This window comes from Nasonia vitripennis, chromosome 3 (genome assembly GCF_009193385.2).
Source record: "Nasonia vitripennis strain AsymCx chromosome 3, Nvit_psr_1.1, whole genome shotgun sequence".
NCBI classification, from domain to species: domain Eukaryota; kingdom Metazoa; phylum Arthropoda; class Insecta; order Hymenoptera; family Pteromalidae; genus Nasonia; species Nasonia vitripennis.
Window position 1 is genome coordinate 13,715,103 of NC_045759.1, and position 12,342 is coordinate 13,727,444.

General features: G+C 44.0%; 1 protein-coding gene across 1 annotated transcript; it reads left to right on the plus strand.

The window, feature by feature from the left end:
• Nucleotides 1–5,194: 5,194 nt before the first annotated feature.
• Nucleotides 5,195–6,070, plus strand: LOC116416953 (putative ankyrin repeat protein RF_0381). The gene has a single exon (XM_031927619.1). It carries the CDS (start codon nucleotides 5,195–5,197, stop codon nucleotides 6,068–6,070), a length of 876 nt encoding a protein of 291 aa, XP_031783479.1.
• The last annotated feature ends 6,272 nt before the right edge of the window (nucleotides 6,071–12,342 follow it).

Consider the following 12,342-nt stretch of genomic DNA (forward strand, 5'->3'; position numbering starts at 1 on the left):
TCTTTGCCCTTTTTTCTCTCTCGAGAGGGGAGTTTCTGGGAGTGCGAGGCTTTTTTTCGCTAGCGTGGCGAGGACAAAGGGCTCTCGCAGCGGCAGCGGCCTCGAGAGCGCACGGAGTGAATTTTCGGCCGCTCATGTTTTTGCTCGTAATACGGTCATGAGAATGCTGGCCAATCCTGTTTTGCGGAGAATCACCGCGTGACCTTGGCGAACGTTTTCTGACAGAAAAAAATGTATGCTTGTTGTTCAGAAGCTAATAAGCTGCAGTCAATCGAACTGTGCTATGAAAAATAATTCGGCAAAGATGACCAGAGGACGGCTCTCGTATAATACGGAGAATCGGAGCGACGAAGGGTGAGAGCCGCGCGCTTGCGAGGGCGCCGAGGGGAAAGAAGAGAAGAATGAGAGAGGAGAAAGAGGAGAGGTCCCGATATACAAGATATTTTTATTGGGCGTCTGCACCGTCTGGATTCAGAGCAGGCCGTTAACCCTCCGCGAGCGCACTAGCTATACAGTCTCGTTCCTTCGCATACGTATGGCTGTATAATAAAACGAGGCATCGGAGAAATTCTGTTGCAAGGATGCGACAGGTTGCGTTGCGTCTGGAATCAAGAAATAGCCGCTGGCATCGTCTATTTCAAGATCATATTTTTCATGAGCGAAGAATAAAGATTCGCCTTATGTTGGCAGTATGATAGCGCACCGCTAAGCCTGAGTGTAGCCGTAAAGCAAATCAGTTTTGGGCTGCGCAGCCCTCACCCCCCCCCCCTTCCACAGCTTGAACTTTTCAGCTCTCTAGCCTCTAGCTAGACCTGCTGCAGTCTATTGTTTTACAGATGTTGCTACAAAATCCAAGATAAATTCAGTATTTGAACTTTTCCTGTCGTCTACATAACCCGAAAGCATTCAAATACTCCCTTGTCTATACACTCCGAGCTATTTCGCAAGACTTAAAAGCGCCGTTACGCAAAGCATTCGAGTGCCGCGTCACTCGCATTCCCATCGTCAAAAAAACAAAAACGAAACGGAATAAGAAGCAGCGCTTGCGCGGATAAGCCTGGAATCGAAGATTCTAAATCCGACTCGCAGCTTGTCTGGTCCTATAGAAATTCCTCCTGTTGGCGCGTCTGATGCACAGTCTCGCGAGCCTAAAAGAATGTCTCCGAATTCCCCATTGGCCTAGTTTACTGGGATGTGGGTAAAGGCTCCTTGAAATTCTGCCAGAGATAAAAGTAGAGAGAACGAAAGAGAGGAGCTTTCGCCGACTGGACTCGCGAGGATCTTGTTCACGATCGTTAAGCTTTATCGCGCGGCAATTTCGCGGGCCATTAAATCTGACGCGGCAAATCTGCGCGCAGTTGCGGCCGCTTTCAATTATGCAGCCTGTCGAGGAATCGGATTGACGGGACCCGTTTATGTGTGATATCATACGATCATTGCGAATGTGGCGAAATTTCTAAAACATGGCTGAAACGAGCCGCCAATCATCGGATTGGATATTTTTTGATGCAAAATTACAATTATTATTAAATAAATTAAATATTTTCAACTCCCGTTCTTAGTGGCTATTTGCCTCGTTGAGATTGCACTGAGAGAACTATATATTAAAATTTACTACATATGTAGGAAAAATTACTATATTAGATAGTAACGGTAGGTCATACTCGTTCCATGACGATTTTTACTATATTCATAGTAAAAATTGTTAGACTTATATTAAAATTTGTTTCGTGTTTACTAGAAATTACTACATTATATAGTAAAAATTATTTTAAGAATTTCTCCGTGTGCCAGAATTTGAGGTTATAAAGTTGATTTATGCAGTAATCAGAGACCAAAATCTATAATTTTTTGTTTATTTGGTACTATTAAGTGATAAAATATCATTCGCTGCTATTATTTATTAATTTTGGTCAATTTATTATTAATATTAACTCATATCAGATATAAAATTTAGCACATAACGGTACTGTTTGGGTAAGTGGTCAGCGCACTCGACTCCCATTCCAGAGGTCCAGGTTCAATTCCCGTCGCCGCAGAAAAATGTCTTTCTTTCGTTTGTTTCTTTCACTTAACAACATTAAATATCAACAATAATAATCATATTCGAATTAGCGCGTAAAATTGCCCAGCAAAAAAAAATTAAATTTTAAAAAATTTTATTTCAGTATAGAAATTACTATCTGAGATAGTAAAATTTAATACAAAGCAAGTATAACCGTCCGTTACTATATAATATAGTAATTTTTCCTGCATATGTAGTAAATTTTAATATCTAGTTTTCTCAGTGTGGGTACGGTAAATATGCTATAGTTTCCAAGACTACTCACCTTTTACCTTTTTTCTACACACAGCTCATCCGCCCTCTTATTTATAGACTCCACTCTATGGGGGCGTTGTCAAGCTGGATTTTCCGCAAACAACTCGTATATCTCGGACTCTCTGACGCGTACAGAATATCTTCTTACCTATGCTCGTGTTGTGGTAAACAGCATACATTACCGCAGTTTCTTGTCTAGAAACGTTTCAGTCCCGATCGGAAAACTCAAATTTCTTACCTGATATGCCAAGTCATACTTGCCTATAAACATAGTCAGTTCTGTATACCTCCGTCGAGATTGCAGGATGACTCATTAACGCCGGAGAGAAACAGAGAGGCTCCTGTGAGAGTGAGGACCCTTTGCGACGCGATGAAAAATTGCTGGTGTCGTTGCTTCTTTTTTTTTTGCTTGAATGTCAAGGATGAGACGTCTTTATTGGACGGGTGTGAAAGGATAAGTGTTGCTTCTGGAGAAAGCTGAGGATGATGATGTCGTGGGTTTTGGATTGAGTGTGATACTCGGTTTTTTTTTATTAGCCTGTACTGCAGTTTTTTTATAAACGAGTTGATAGCGTCGAGATTGCCAGCAAGCTCGATCGCCGCGGCTACTTTTGAAATTTTCAAGGGATTAGGTGCTGGTTTATTATAATTGGCTGCTATCTGTTTTGGGAACGGAAGAATTATAGTATTAAATAAATTAAAAATACGTTATTTAAATTTAAATGCCATTGAAATGTCCATTTTTATTTTATTTTTGAAAGTCGTATATACATAGTCTCAACATTATAATCATATTGGTTTTGCAAATTTTTCATCGTCCATATCAATAATTTTGCTATTTTCAAAAATTAATTCAACATCTGCTTCGCTGAGATGCTTAAAAATAATCTCGTACATCACGTCGGTTGGGTCGGCCAACTGTAGTATCGCACACAGCACTGAGACTACTTGTTCAAAATTCTTCTGTTTAACAAAAGCTGCATCAAACTTCTCCTTCAAAATCGACGCATAAATGGCACAACTAATTTTATAATCGCCAGCTTCGAATGCCCTGACAAATTCCGCGTTTCTCGTATAACGAGCCACCACCTCCAGCGGCTCCGTCAGTACCGAAACGAAGGTAAGCAGAGTATCTGCGATTTTGGTAGTCCTCATCGTCATAAGCTCAGCTCGACACGTCTGGTGATATCTCTTGATGTCAGGTTCTTCGTCAATCACCGCCAGGTTGTCATCGTCGAGCAGCTGCTCGTTCGATTTTGCCTCGACCTCGGCTGCGTAAGCAATTATTAAATTCAGAAGCTCCATTTCCTCTAAGTTGATTATCACTCTGAACAGCGACATCTCGTCTTGTTGGCCCATGATGACACCGACGACATTTTTATTTACGTCACTTCCACACTCTAGTAAGAGACGCACGACGCGCTTTCTTTCCTCCGCATAATTGGCTCGCTGTAAAATGTATGGAAGGTTTCTCGAGAATCTAGCGGTGTACGGCAGAAATATGCATTTGTGTAACGGCTGTACGCCGTTTTCATCCTCGGCTTTGACATCGGTGCCCATAGAAATGAGTCGTTGAACGTTCTCCAACATAGAAAGCTCGCACGCGAAGTGCAAGGGTGTTTCTCCGTAACTGGACCTGTGGTTGACGTCGATCACTCTTTCCAGCACCAGGTCCATCACATTTTTGCACGGATTCAAAGCCGCGAATGCCAGAGCATTATTGTCACCAGGAGCCACTGCACTTAGGTCCGCGTCGTATTTATCGATGCAGTGTCTCACCAAGTTAACGTCGCAGCATCGGATGATATAATTGAAGGGCGTCCAGCCGTTCAAATTAGCCGCGTGCAAATCACTTCCAAACTGCAAAAGCCTTGTAATAACGCGTTCGTGGCTGTCGTCGATGTTGAGCATCGCAGCCCAGTGTAGAGGCGAGTTTCTGAATTCCTGAGTCTTGGCGTCGACGTTTGCGCCTTTGGACAAGAGCAAGAAAACCATTTCTTCATTACAACTGAGAACAGCGTCATGCAGCGGTGTGGCGCCTATTCTGTTCTGGACGTTGATATCGGCACCAGCACTAATAATCATTTTCACAAGCTCGAGGTCGCCCGTGTAAATGGCACAATGAAGAAGTGTACAAGCGTTTATATCCTTGTTGTTCACGTCGGATCCGTGATCCAACAGCATCTTCACTAGAATGAGGCTGTGTGCACTATTAATGTCGTCCTGGGTAGCAGCAAGCTCTCTAAGTCTCTTCATCTTCCTGGCCTTAGTGGCATAACGCAGGGATCGTAAGCCATAGAACTTCATCTTTTTATAGTGTATCCCGTTGGGAATGATCTTCTCCACCCCCTCAACATAACGCTTGCTCACCACTGCGTATTGCAAGGTGGTTTGACCTTTCCTATTCTTGACAGGAGGTTTGGCGCCGAGCTGTATCAGTTCAATCGCCTCGGGGATGTAATGAAACTTGACGGCGAAGTGCAAGTAGGCTGTTAGTCTACTAGCTTTGTTCAAAACTTTAGATGAATACACAGGGCCACCGACGCGGATGAGGTACTCGGTGACTACTTCATAGTTTGTCTCCTTAGACCCGTACTCAGCTATACGCATGCTCAGGTCATATAATACGTATACCCTCCACCAGAGGGACTACTACTATAAAAGTGTGCGTAAAATCTAGTGAAACAGTGTAAACTTGAAATAACAAGAACGTCGAACCCTAAGCAGTCGTGTACAGGCCTTCGATAGTTGAGCATGAATCCTTGCCATTCCATACCTCCGCAATAAGTGTATACTGTGTTTCGTGTCATGAAGAAAAAAGTGATTGACTCTCGTGTACTCTGAATAGTGATTGATAGTTGATAATTTTTTGAAATGGGAGCTGTGATGTCGCGCCTGATAAGGCCTCAGGCCTTTAACTACAACCAACGTTATGAAGTAGTCACCGAGTACCTCATCCGCGTCGGTGGCCCTGTGTATTCATCTGAAGTTTTGAACAAAGCTAGTAGACTAACAGCCTACTTGCACTTCGCCGTCAAGTTTCATTACATCCCCGAGGCGATTGAACTGATACAGCTCGGCGCCAAACCTCCTGTCAAGAATAGGAAAGGTCAAACCACCTTGCAATACGCAGTGGTGTGCAAGCGTTATGTTGAGGGGGTGGAGAAGATCATTCCCAACGGGATACACTATAAAAAGATGAAGTTCTATGGCTTACGATCCCTGCGTTATGCCACTAAAGCCAGGAAGATGAAGAGACTTAGAGAGCTTGCTGCTACCCAGGACGACATTAATAGTGCACACAGCCTCATTCTAGTGAAGATGCTGTTGGATCACGGATCCGACGTGAACAACAAGGATATAAACGCTTGTACACCTCTTCATTGTGCCATTTACACGGGCGACCTCGAGCTTGTGAAAATGATTATTAGTGCTGGTGCCGATATCAACGTCCAGAACAGAATAGGCGCCACACCGCTGCATGACGCTGTTCTCAGTTGTAATGAAGAAATGGTTTTCTTGCTCTTGTCCAAAGGCGCAAACGTCGACGCCAAGACTCTGGAATTCAGAAACTCGCCTCTACACTGGGCTGCGATGCTCAACATTGACGACAGCCACGAACGCGTTATTACAAGGCTTTTGCAGTTTGGAAGTGATATGCACGCGGCTAATTTGAACGGCTGGACGCCCTTCTATTATATCATCCGATGCTGCGACGTTAACTTGGTGAGACACTGCATCGATAAATAGGACGCGGACCTAAGTGCAGTGGCTCCTGGTGACAATAATGCTCTGGCATTCGCGGCTTTGAATCCGTGCAAAAATGTGATGGACCTGGTGCTGGAAAGAGTGATCGACGTCAACCACAGGTCCAGTTACGGAGAAACACCCTTGCACTTCGCGTGCGAGCTTTCTATGTTGGAGAACGTTCAACGACTCATTTCTATGGGCGCCGATGTCAAAGCCGAGGATGAAAACGGCGTACAGCCGTTACACAAATGCATATTTCTGCCGTACACCGCTAGATTCTCGAGAAACCTTCCATACATTTTACAGCGAGCCAATTATGCGGAGGAAAGAAAGCGCGTCGTGCGTCTCTTACTAGAGTGTGGAAGTGACGTAAATAAAAATGTCGTCGGTGTCATCATGGGCCAACAAGACGAGATGTCGCTGTTCAGAGTGATAATCAACTTAGAGGAAATGGAGCTTCTGAATTTAATAATTGCTTACGCAGCCGAGGTCGAGGCAAAATCGAACGAGCAGCTGCTCGACGATGACAACCTGGCGGTGATTGACGAAGAACCTGACATCAAGAGATATCACCAGACGTGTCGAGCTGAGCTTATGACGATGAGGACTACCAAAATCGCAGATACTCTGCTTACCTTCGTTTCGGTACTGACGGAGCCGCTGGAGGTGGTGGCTCGTTATACGAGAAACGCGGAATTTGTCAGGGCATTCGAAGCTGGCGATTATAAAATTAGTTGTGCCATTTATGCGTCGATTTTGAAGGAGAAGTTTGATGCAGCTTTTGTTAAACAGAAGAATTTTGAACAAGTAGTCTCAGTGCTGTGTGCGATACTACAGTTGGCCGACCCAACCGACGTGATGTACGAGATTATTTTTAAGCATCTCAGCGAAGCAGATGTTGAATTAATTTTTGAAAATAGCAAAATTATTGATATGGACGATGAAAAATTTGCAAAACCAATATGATTATAATGTTGAGACTATGTATATACGACTTTCAAAAATAAAATAAAAATGGACATTTCAATGGCATTTAAATTTAAATAACGTATTTTTAATTTATTTAATACTATAATTCTTCCGTTCCCAAAACAGATAGCAGCCAATTATAATAAACCAGCACCTAATCCCTTGAAAATTTCAAAAGTAGCCGCGGCGATCGAGCTTGCTGGCAATCTCGACGCTATCAACTCGTTTATAAAAAAACTGCAGTACAGGCTAATAAAAAAAAACCGAGTATCACACTCAATCCAAAACCCACGACATCATCATCCTCAGCTTTCTCCAGAAGCAACACTTATCCTTTCACACCCGTCCAATAAAGACGTCTCATCCTTGACATTCAAGCAAAAAAAAAAAAGAAGCAACGACACCAGCAATTTTTCATCGCGTCGCAAAGGGTCCTCACTCTCACAGGAGCCTCTCTGTTTCTCTCCGGCGTTAATGAGTCATCCTGCAATCTCGACGGAGGCAGTCGTTCATGCCAGAAGTGCAAGCGCACATATAAGCCTCCGCCGCGATGCGATCGTTGTCGGCTCGTCACGTCGCGACGTTCGCCTTTCAACGACTTGAAGTACTTACACACCGGAGTCTCGTGCGCATCTGGATGTACTTGCTGACTTGAGCGAGGCTTTTTATACGTTTTTACGCGCGCCGCTTTTAGAATTCAAATTCGGAGATTAATTCAGGACATTCTCGCTCACACGATCATCCAACACGAGGAGCTGCCGTGTAATATAGTCTAGGCGCTGAGCACTTTTCGTCGGACTTGAATGGCCAGTAGATCACCAAGGTTTTTTCTATGTATTTTTGCCTCCTGAACACGAATTTCGTGGGTGGAATGCACAAAAGTGGTCAGGTAATTTGTCATTAACAAATTAATTGTTAATATTCAACAAAATTATGTTATTTCCCAAAAACTTCAACCCAAAAACAGTTTTTTAGATTCTTTATATGATTTAAAATCGAAAATGTTCTTATAAGATTTTCTGATAAAGGCTTTGTTTTCGAGTAAAAGAGTACTAAAATCTGGTCAAAATCGCGATTTTTTTCTGAATTTTATCAAACTTAATCAATTATTTACGCAAAAACAAAGCCTTTTTCAGAAAATCTTATGAGAACATTTTTGATTTAGAATCATGTAAAGAAACTAAAAAAATGTTTTCTGGGTTGAAATAACATAATTTTGTTCAACATTAACAATTAACAATACATAGAAAAAACGTTGATGATCTACTGGCCATTTAAGTCCGACGAAAAGTGCTCAGCGCCTAGACTAATAATCCTAAACAAACTCCGGAGCGCTTAACGCTTAAGAGATCGCGTATCAGCCATGAGAGATAAAATCCCAGCGGCGGCGGTAGTCGACCTATCTCTCGATCTCCCGCGTCTACGCTCATTCATCAAAATTTCGCATCAGTCTTGCAGCCGCACGGGCAGGATTCCATTAGCGCAACTGCGTATACAAGCGGCACGTGTCCCTTTGAGCACGCGTGGGTGCGCGAGTCCGAGCGGCACAGGAAGAGACGACGCGCGGAGTAGGGAGTTGACCTGCACCGGACGCGGCTACTATTGCACTACCACACTTGCACACACGCGTATACGTGCAGGGATGCACCGACCTTGGAGGGATTTTTGCGTCTACCGGCGAGCGTTAACCCCGCGCTTCTATATATCCTCCTCTCCTCTCTCATCCTGCTGCCGCTGCCTCTCCTTCGCGAGGGGAATCGCGCTTCTCGTTCTTTTTCGCGGCTCTCTCTCTCTCTCTCTCTCTCTCTCTCGTCCCTTTTTTTCTCCCCTCCTCTCTCTGCTCGGCCCTTCGCACTGTGTCGTGTAAACCGTTCCTTTTGCTCCGACTCGATCTTTTTCATTTCTTCTTGCGCGAGCGTGCGCGCGCCTCGTCCTTTCTTCTCGGGCGATTTTTCCTTTTTCACTATCCGCCCCTTTCTCCCTCGCTCGTTCGTTCCGTTTTTCGATTTTTTTTACTCGTTTACCAGGAGCGGGAGAGGCAGATTTCCTCCTCGATCTTCTTCTTCTTTCTTCTCGCGCGCTTTTCGTTTGGCCCGCACGCGTCTTTTTGTTTTCTGCAAAATCGTCGTCGTGACTTCTTTTTTTATTCCCTCCGCGCGTCTTCCTTTTCGTCTATTTTTCAGCCTGTCCTTGCTCGATCTCTCTCCTCCTTTTTTCTCTTCGGCTCCGCGAGTGTGTTCTTCGAGCTCTGTCTTGCATCGGACGGTTAATTTTTTTGTTTTTCCACGTCCCCGCGAAGCCCTTCTGCCCGTTGTTCTTGCGGGAATAAAATTCTTGATCTATATACGCCGTAATACTCAAAAGTCCGGCGTATAAAAATTCGAATTTACCGCGCGCGCGTCGTCGAATAAATAAAGCTGCCTCGCGACGAGCGACTTCGTAAATAACTCATCCCCTTGACAACACGAAAATCCAGCGAGAAAATCCTCGACGCACACACGGAGAGACAAAGACACGCGCGTAAAAGAGAGGGTAAGCAACAGAAGCTTCCAGAGATGAGATCGGCGCGCGATAACCGAATCGCCGAGAGAGCCGTGCGATAAGGGGCGCAAGCATATAAAGTCGCCCGTTTGAAGGACAAGACGGTCTTGCATACGTATACATACTTATTCATCAGCGCCCGGCGGCTCGAGCTTCTTTGTTCGCTCGCTGTATCTCGCTCCTCTCGGTATTTTGGCAATTGCGAAAGATACGGCTGGGCCGTCTGCATCCTCTGCGCGTACGTATACGAGAGAGATTACATGCGCGCGCGCGCGCGAGCGAGAGAGAGAGAGAGAGAGAGAGAGAGAGAGAGAGAGAGAGAGAGAGTTTGACTGTGTGAAGAATGATAAGGACGCTATAGTCTGGCGGACGGCGAATGTCACGCTCCTCCTCCGACACTCCTCTCTGTGTGTATATAACGTCTGTGTGACCGGATAAATAAGGTCGTCGGGGAGTGTTTTTTTAAAATTCGCGATTAGAGCGATACCGATTTTCATTCTTTAGAAGCTTCTTTCGAACCGATTTTAGGGTAAACTATATTCAGTGCTTGCGTAAAATAGGGCTACACGAACTCCGTAACACAATGTTCTCGTAACTCGCATACTCGCGGCTCCTCGAGAATCCGATCTCTATAAATACGCAACGCGAAAAGCTGCGCGCGGTGGCCGATCAAATTTAGCGCGGTATTTCCCGTGCGCGAAAAGCTCTGCACCGTATACGTACGCGGCGAGTAAAAATCAAGTATAAGGCAGTCGAATTCCTACGGGCGATGCGCGCGGCTGCAGTAAAAGAGTCGAGAGAGTGCGAGGCGAATGCAAGAGGGGTCGTGACCTCGAGAGCTGCAGCTGCGGCTGGACGCGCGTATATGCGTGCGCCGCGCAGTCAAAAGGTCCCATTCTCGGCTGGTACTTGATTTCCAGGCTGAGTGTGCTCGCGCGCCGATGACCCGAGTTAATTGTTCGAGAAATCGAGGGGTTTGGCGGGAGGATTTTTAATTGCAATTAGCGACGGCTTTTTTACATTGACGGCGGGAGGTGTAACTTATATGCGGGACACGTGGGCTGGCGTGGATTTTTCATTTTGGTAGAGGATAAAAAGTGGGAGAGAGAGAGAGAGAGGGGGGGGGGCGAAATGGGTATCTTGACTGGCCTTGAACTCATCGTGTACGGCTTGATAGCCGAGGGGTGTATTTGCCCGAAAATAATGCCGGGCTCGTGACTCGATTCGGCAAAGACGTTGCTCGACGAATTTTCGGACTTTTTGGTCGAAAAGCTTTTCCGTCGCAATTTTTCCTCTTTGTTCATGCAGTAAAATAGAACTAATATTTTTAAGGCGAACGAAGATTTGATTAAAATTTTATTCTCATTCCCGGCACGCTTTTAATATGAAAATTTACATTATCATGCCGAGACCCTGCGAGAGCTGCTGCATGTTTGCATTAAAAGTCTTATTTTAGGTTCTTATTTAAAGTCCTTCGATTTGCGGAATACTAATGAGCGGTGTGTTTGCGGGAAGAAATCGGAAGATTGATTGGATTCGCGTCGTAAACAAATGAAGAAAAAAACACTGGATTGATGGATTTTATAAAAATACTTAATTACGATCGCGTAATGAGCTGGAAAATTCTATGCTCGATTGTTTTTACATTGCTCAAAGCTCAGCATTATTATAAAGTCACTCGAGGAGTTGACCGATCGATATATCCTGATCTTCATCCTTTATGAAGGGATCAAGTAAAAAGAACATCGTAAAATTTTTTAATTAAAACTGACCAGTCAGCGGAGAAGCCTACGTTCATAAATTCGTTATGGCCGATAATAAGTTTGAAGGTCACGACTAATTGACTCACTCGTTCGCTCTGAATTAACATTGCGAGAAGAAGCGATAACTCAACAAAGTCGATAAGCGACACTTTACCCCCCAAGAAGTTAGAACCGCGACGTGTTTAATCGTTTCGCGCGCACAAAAGAACGTGTTCACTGGTTCAAGGTCTAATCTAGTCATTTTTTTCTCGTTCCTCTATCGCTGAACCGCTGCAGTTTGTATAAATCGCACGAACTATTCTTTTTCAAACACGCTTTTGTTGAACCATCAGAAAGATATGGAATCCGAGAATCAATTAAAAGATAAACGCTGCTCGATTTCAAGTCGTTCAAAGATAGGGAAATAGTTTATCGATTGGCAATATTATTATTTACGTCATTTAACTATATCAGGTTGACACATCCAATAACAGAGGCCAAATTCCAGAGACTTTGTATTATAATGCGTCAAGGAATCTCAATTTGTCAAGAGCTGACGTATAAAAAATATCCTCCAAGGAGATGAAAGAACAATCACTACAAGCAAGATAATCTACGCGATAGAACGTAAATTGGAACAGATGCTTAGCTCTGTGACCTTTTCGTACAAGGGAGAGAAAGTCGAGAACTTTCATCGCTCGTTGGTTTGTCTCAGGGGATCACTTTTGTCGTTATTCGCTAGACACAGTCGCAAATCCTCTCTCTGTAAAGAAATAACGGATAATTTTTCTGTATTCAATTTCCCGCGAGTTTTACGCACACTGAGAGAAAAATAACATTGCAGCAAACATATATGTTAACGGTTAACATAGGCATGTTCGATTTGAGCCAATAAAACGTATGTTAATAGTTAACGTAGCTATGTTATGTATCAAATGGTTGTATGTTAATAGTTAACATATGGCTGCCCTTGACGACTTTTCATAGACTTTATGAAGTATGATGCCAGAGCCTGCTGAA

Excerpts from the sequence above, each read along its gene's own strand:
- LOC116416953 (XM_031927619.1), top strand. The coding sequence starts at position 5,195 with ATGGGAGCTGTGATGTCGCGCCTGATAAGGCCTCAGGCCTTTAACTAC.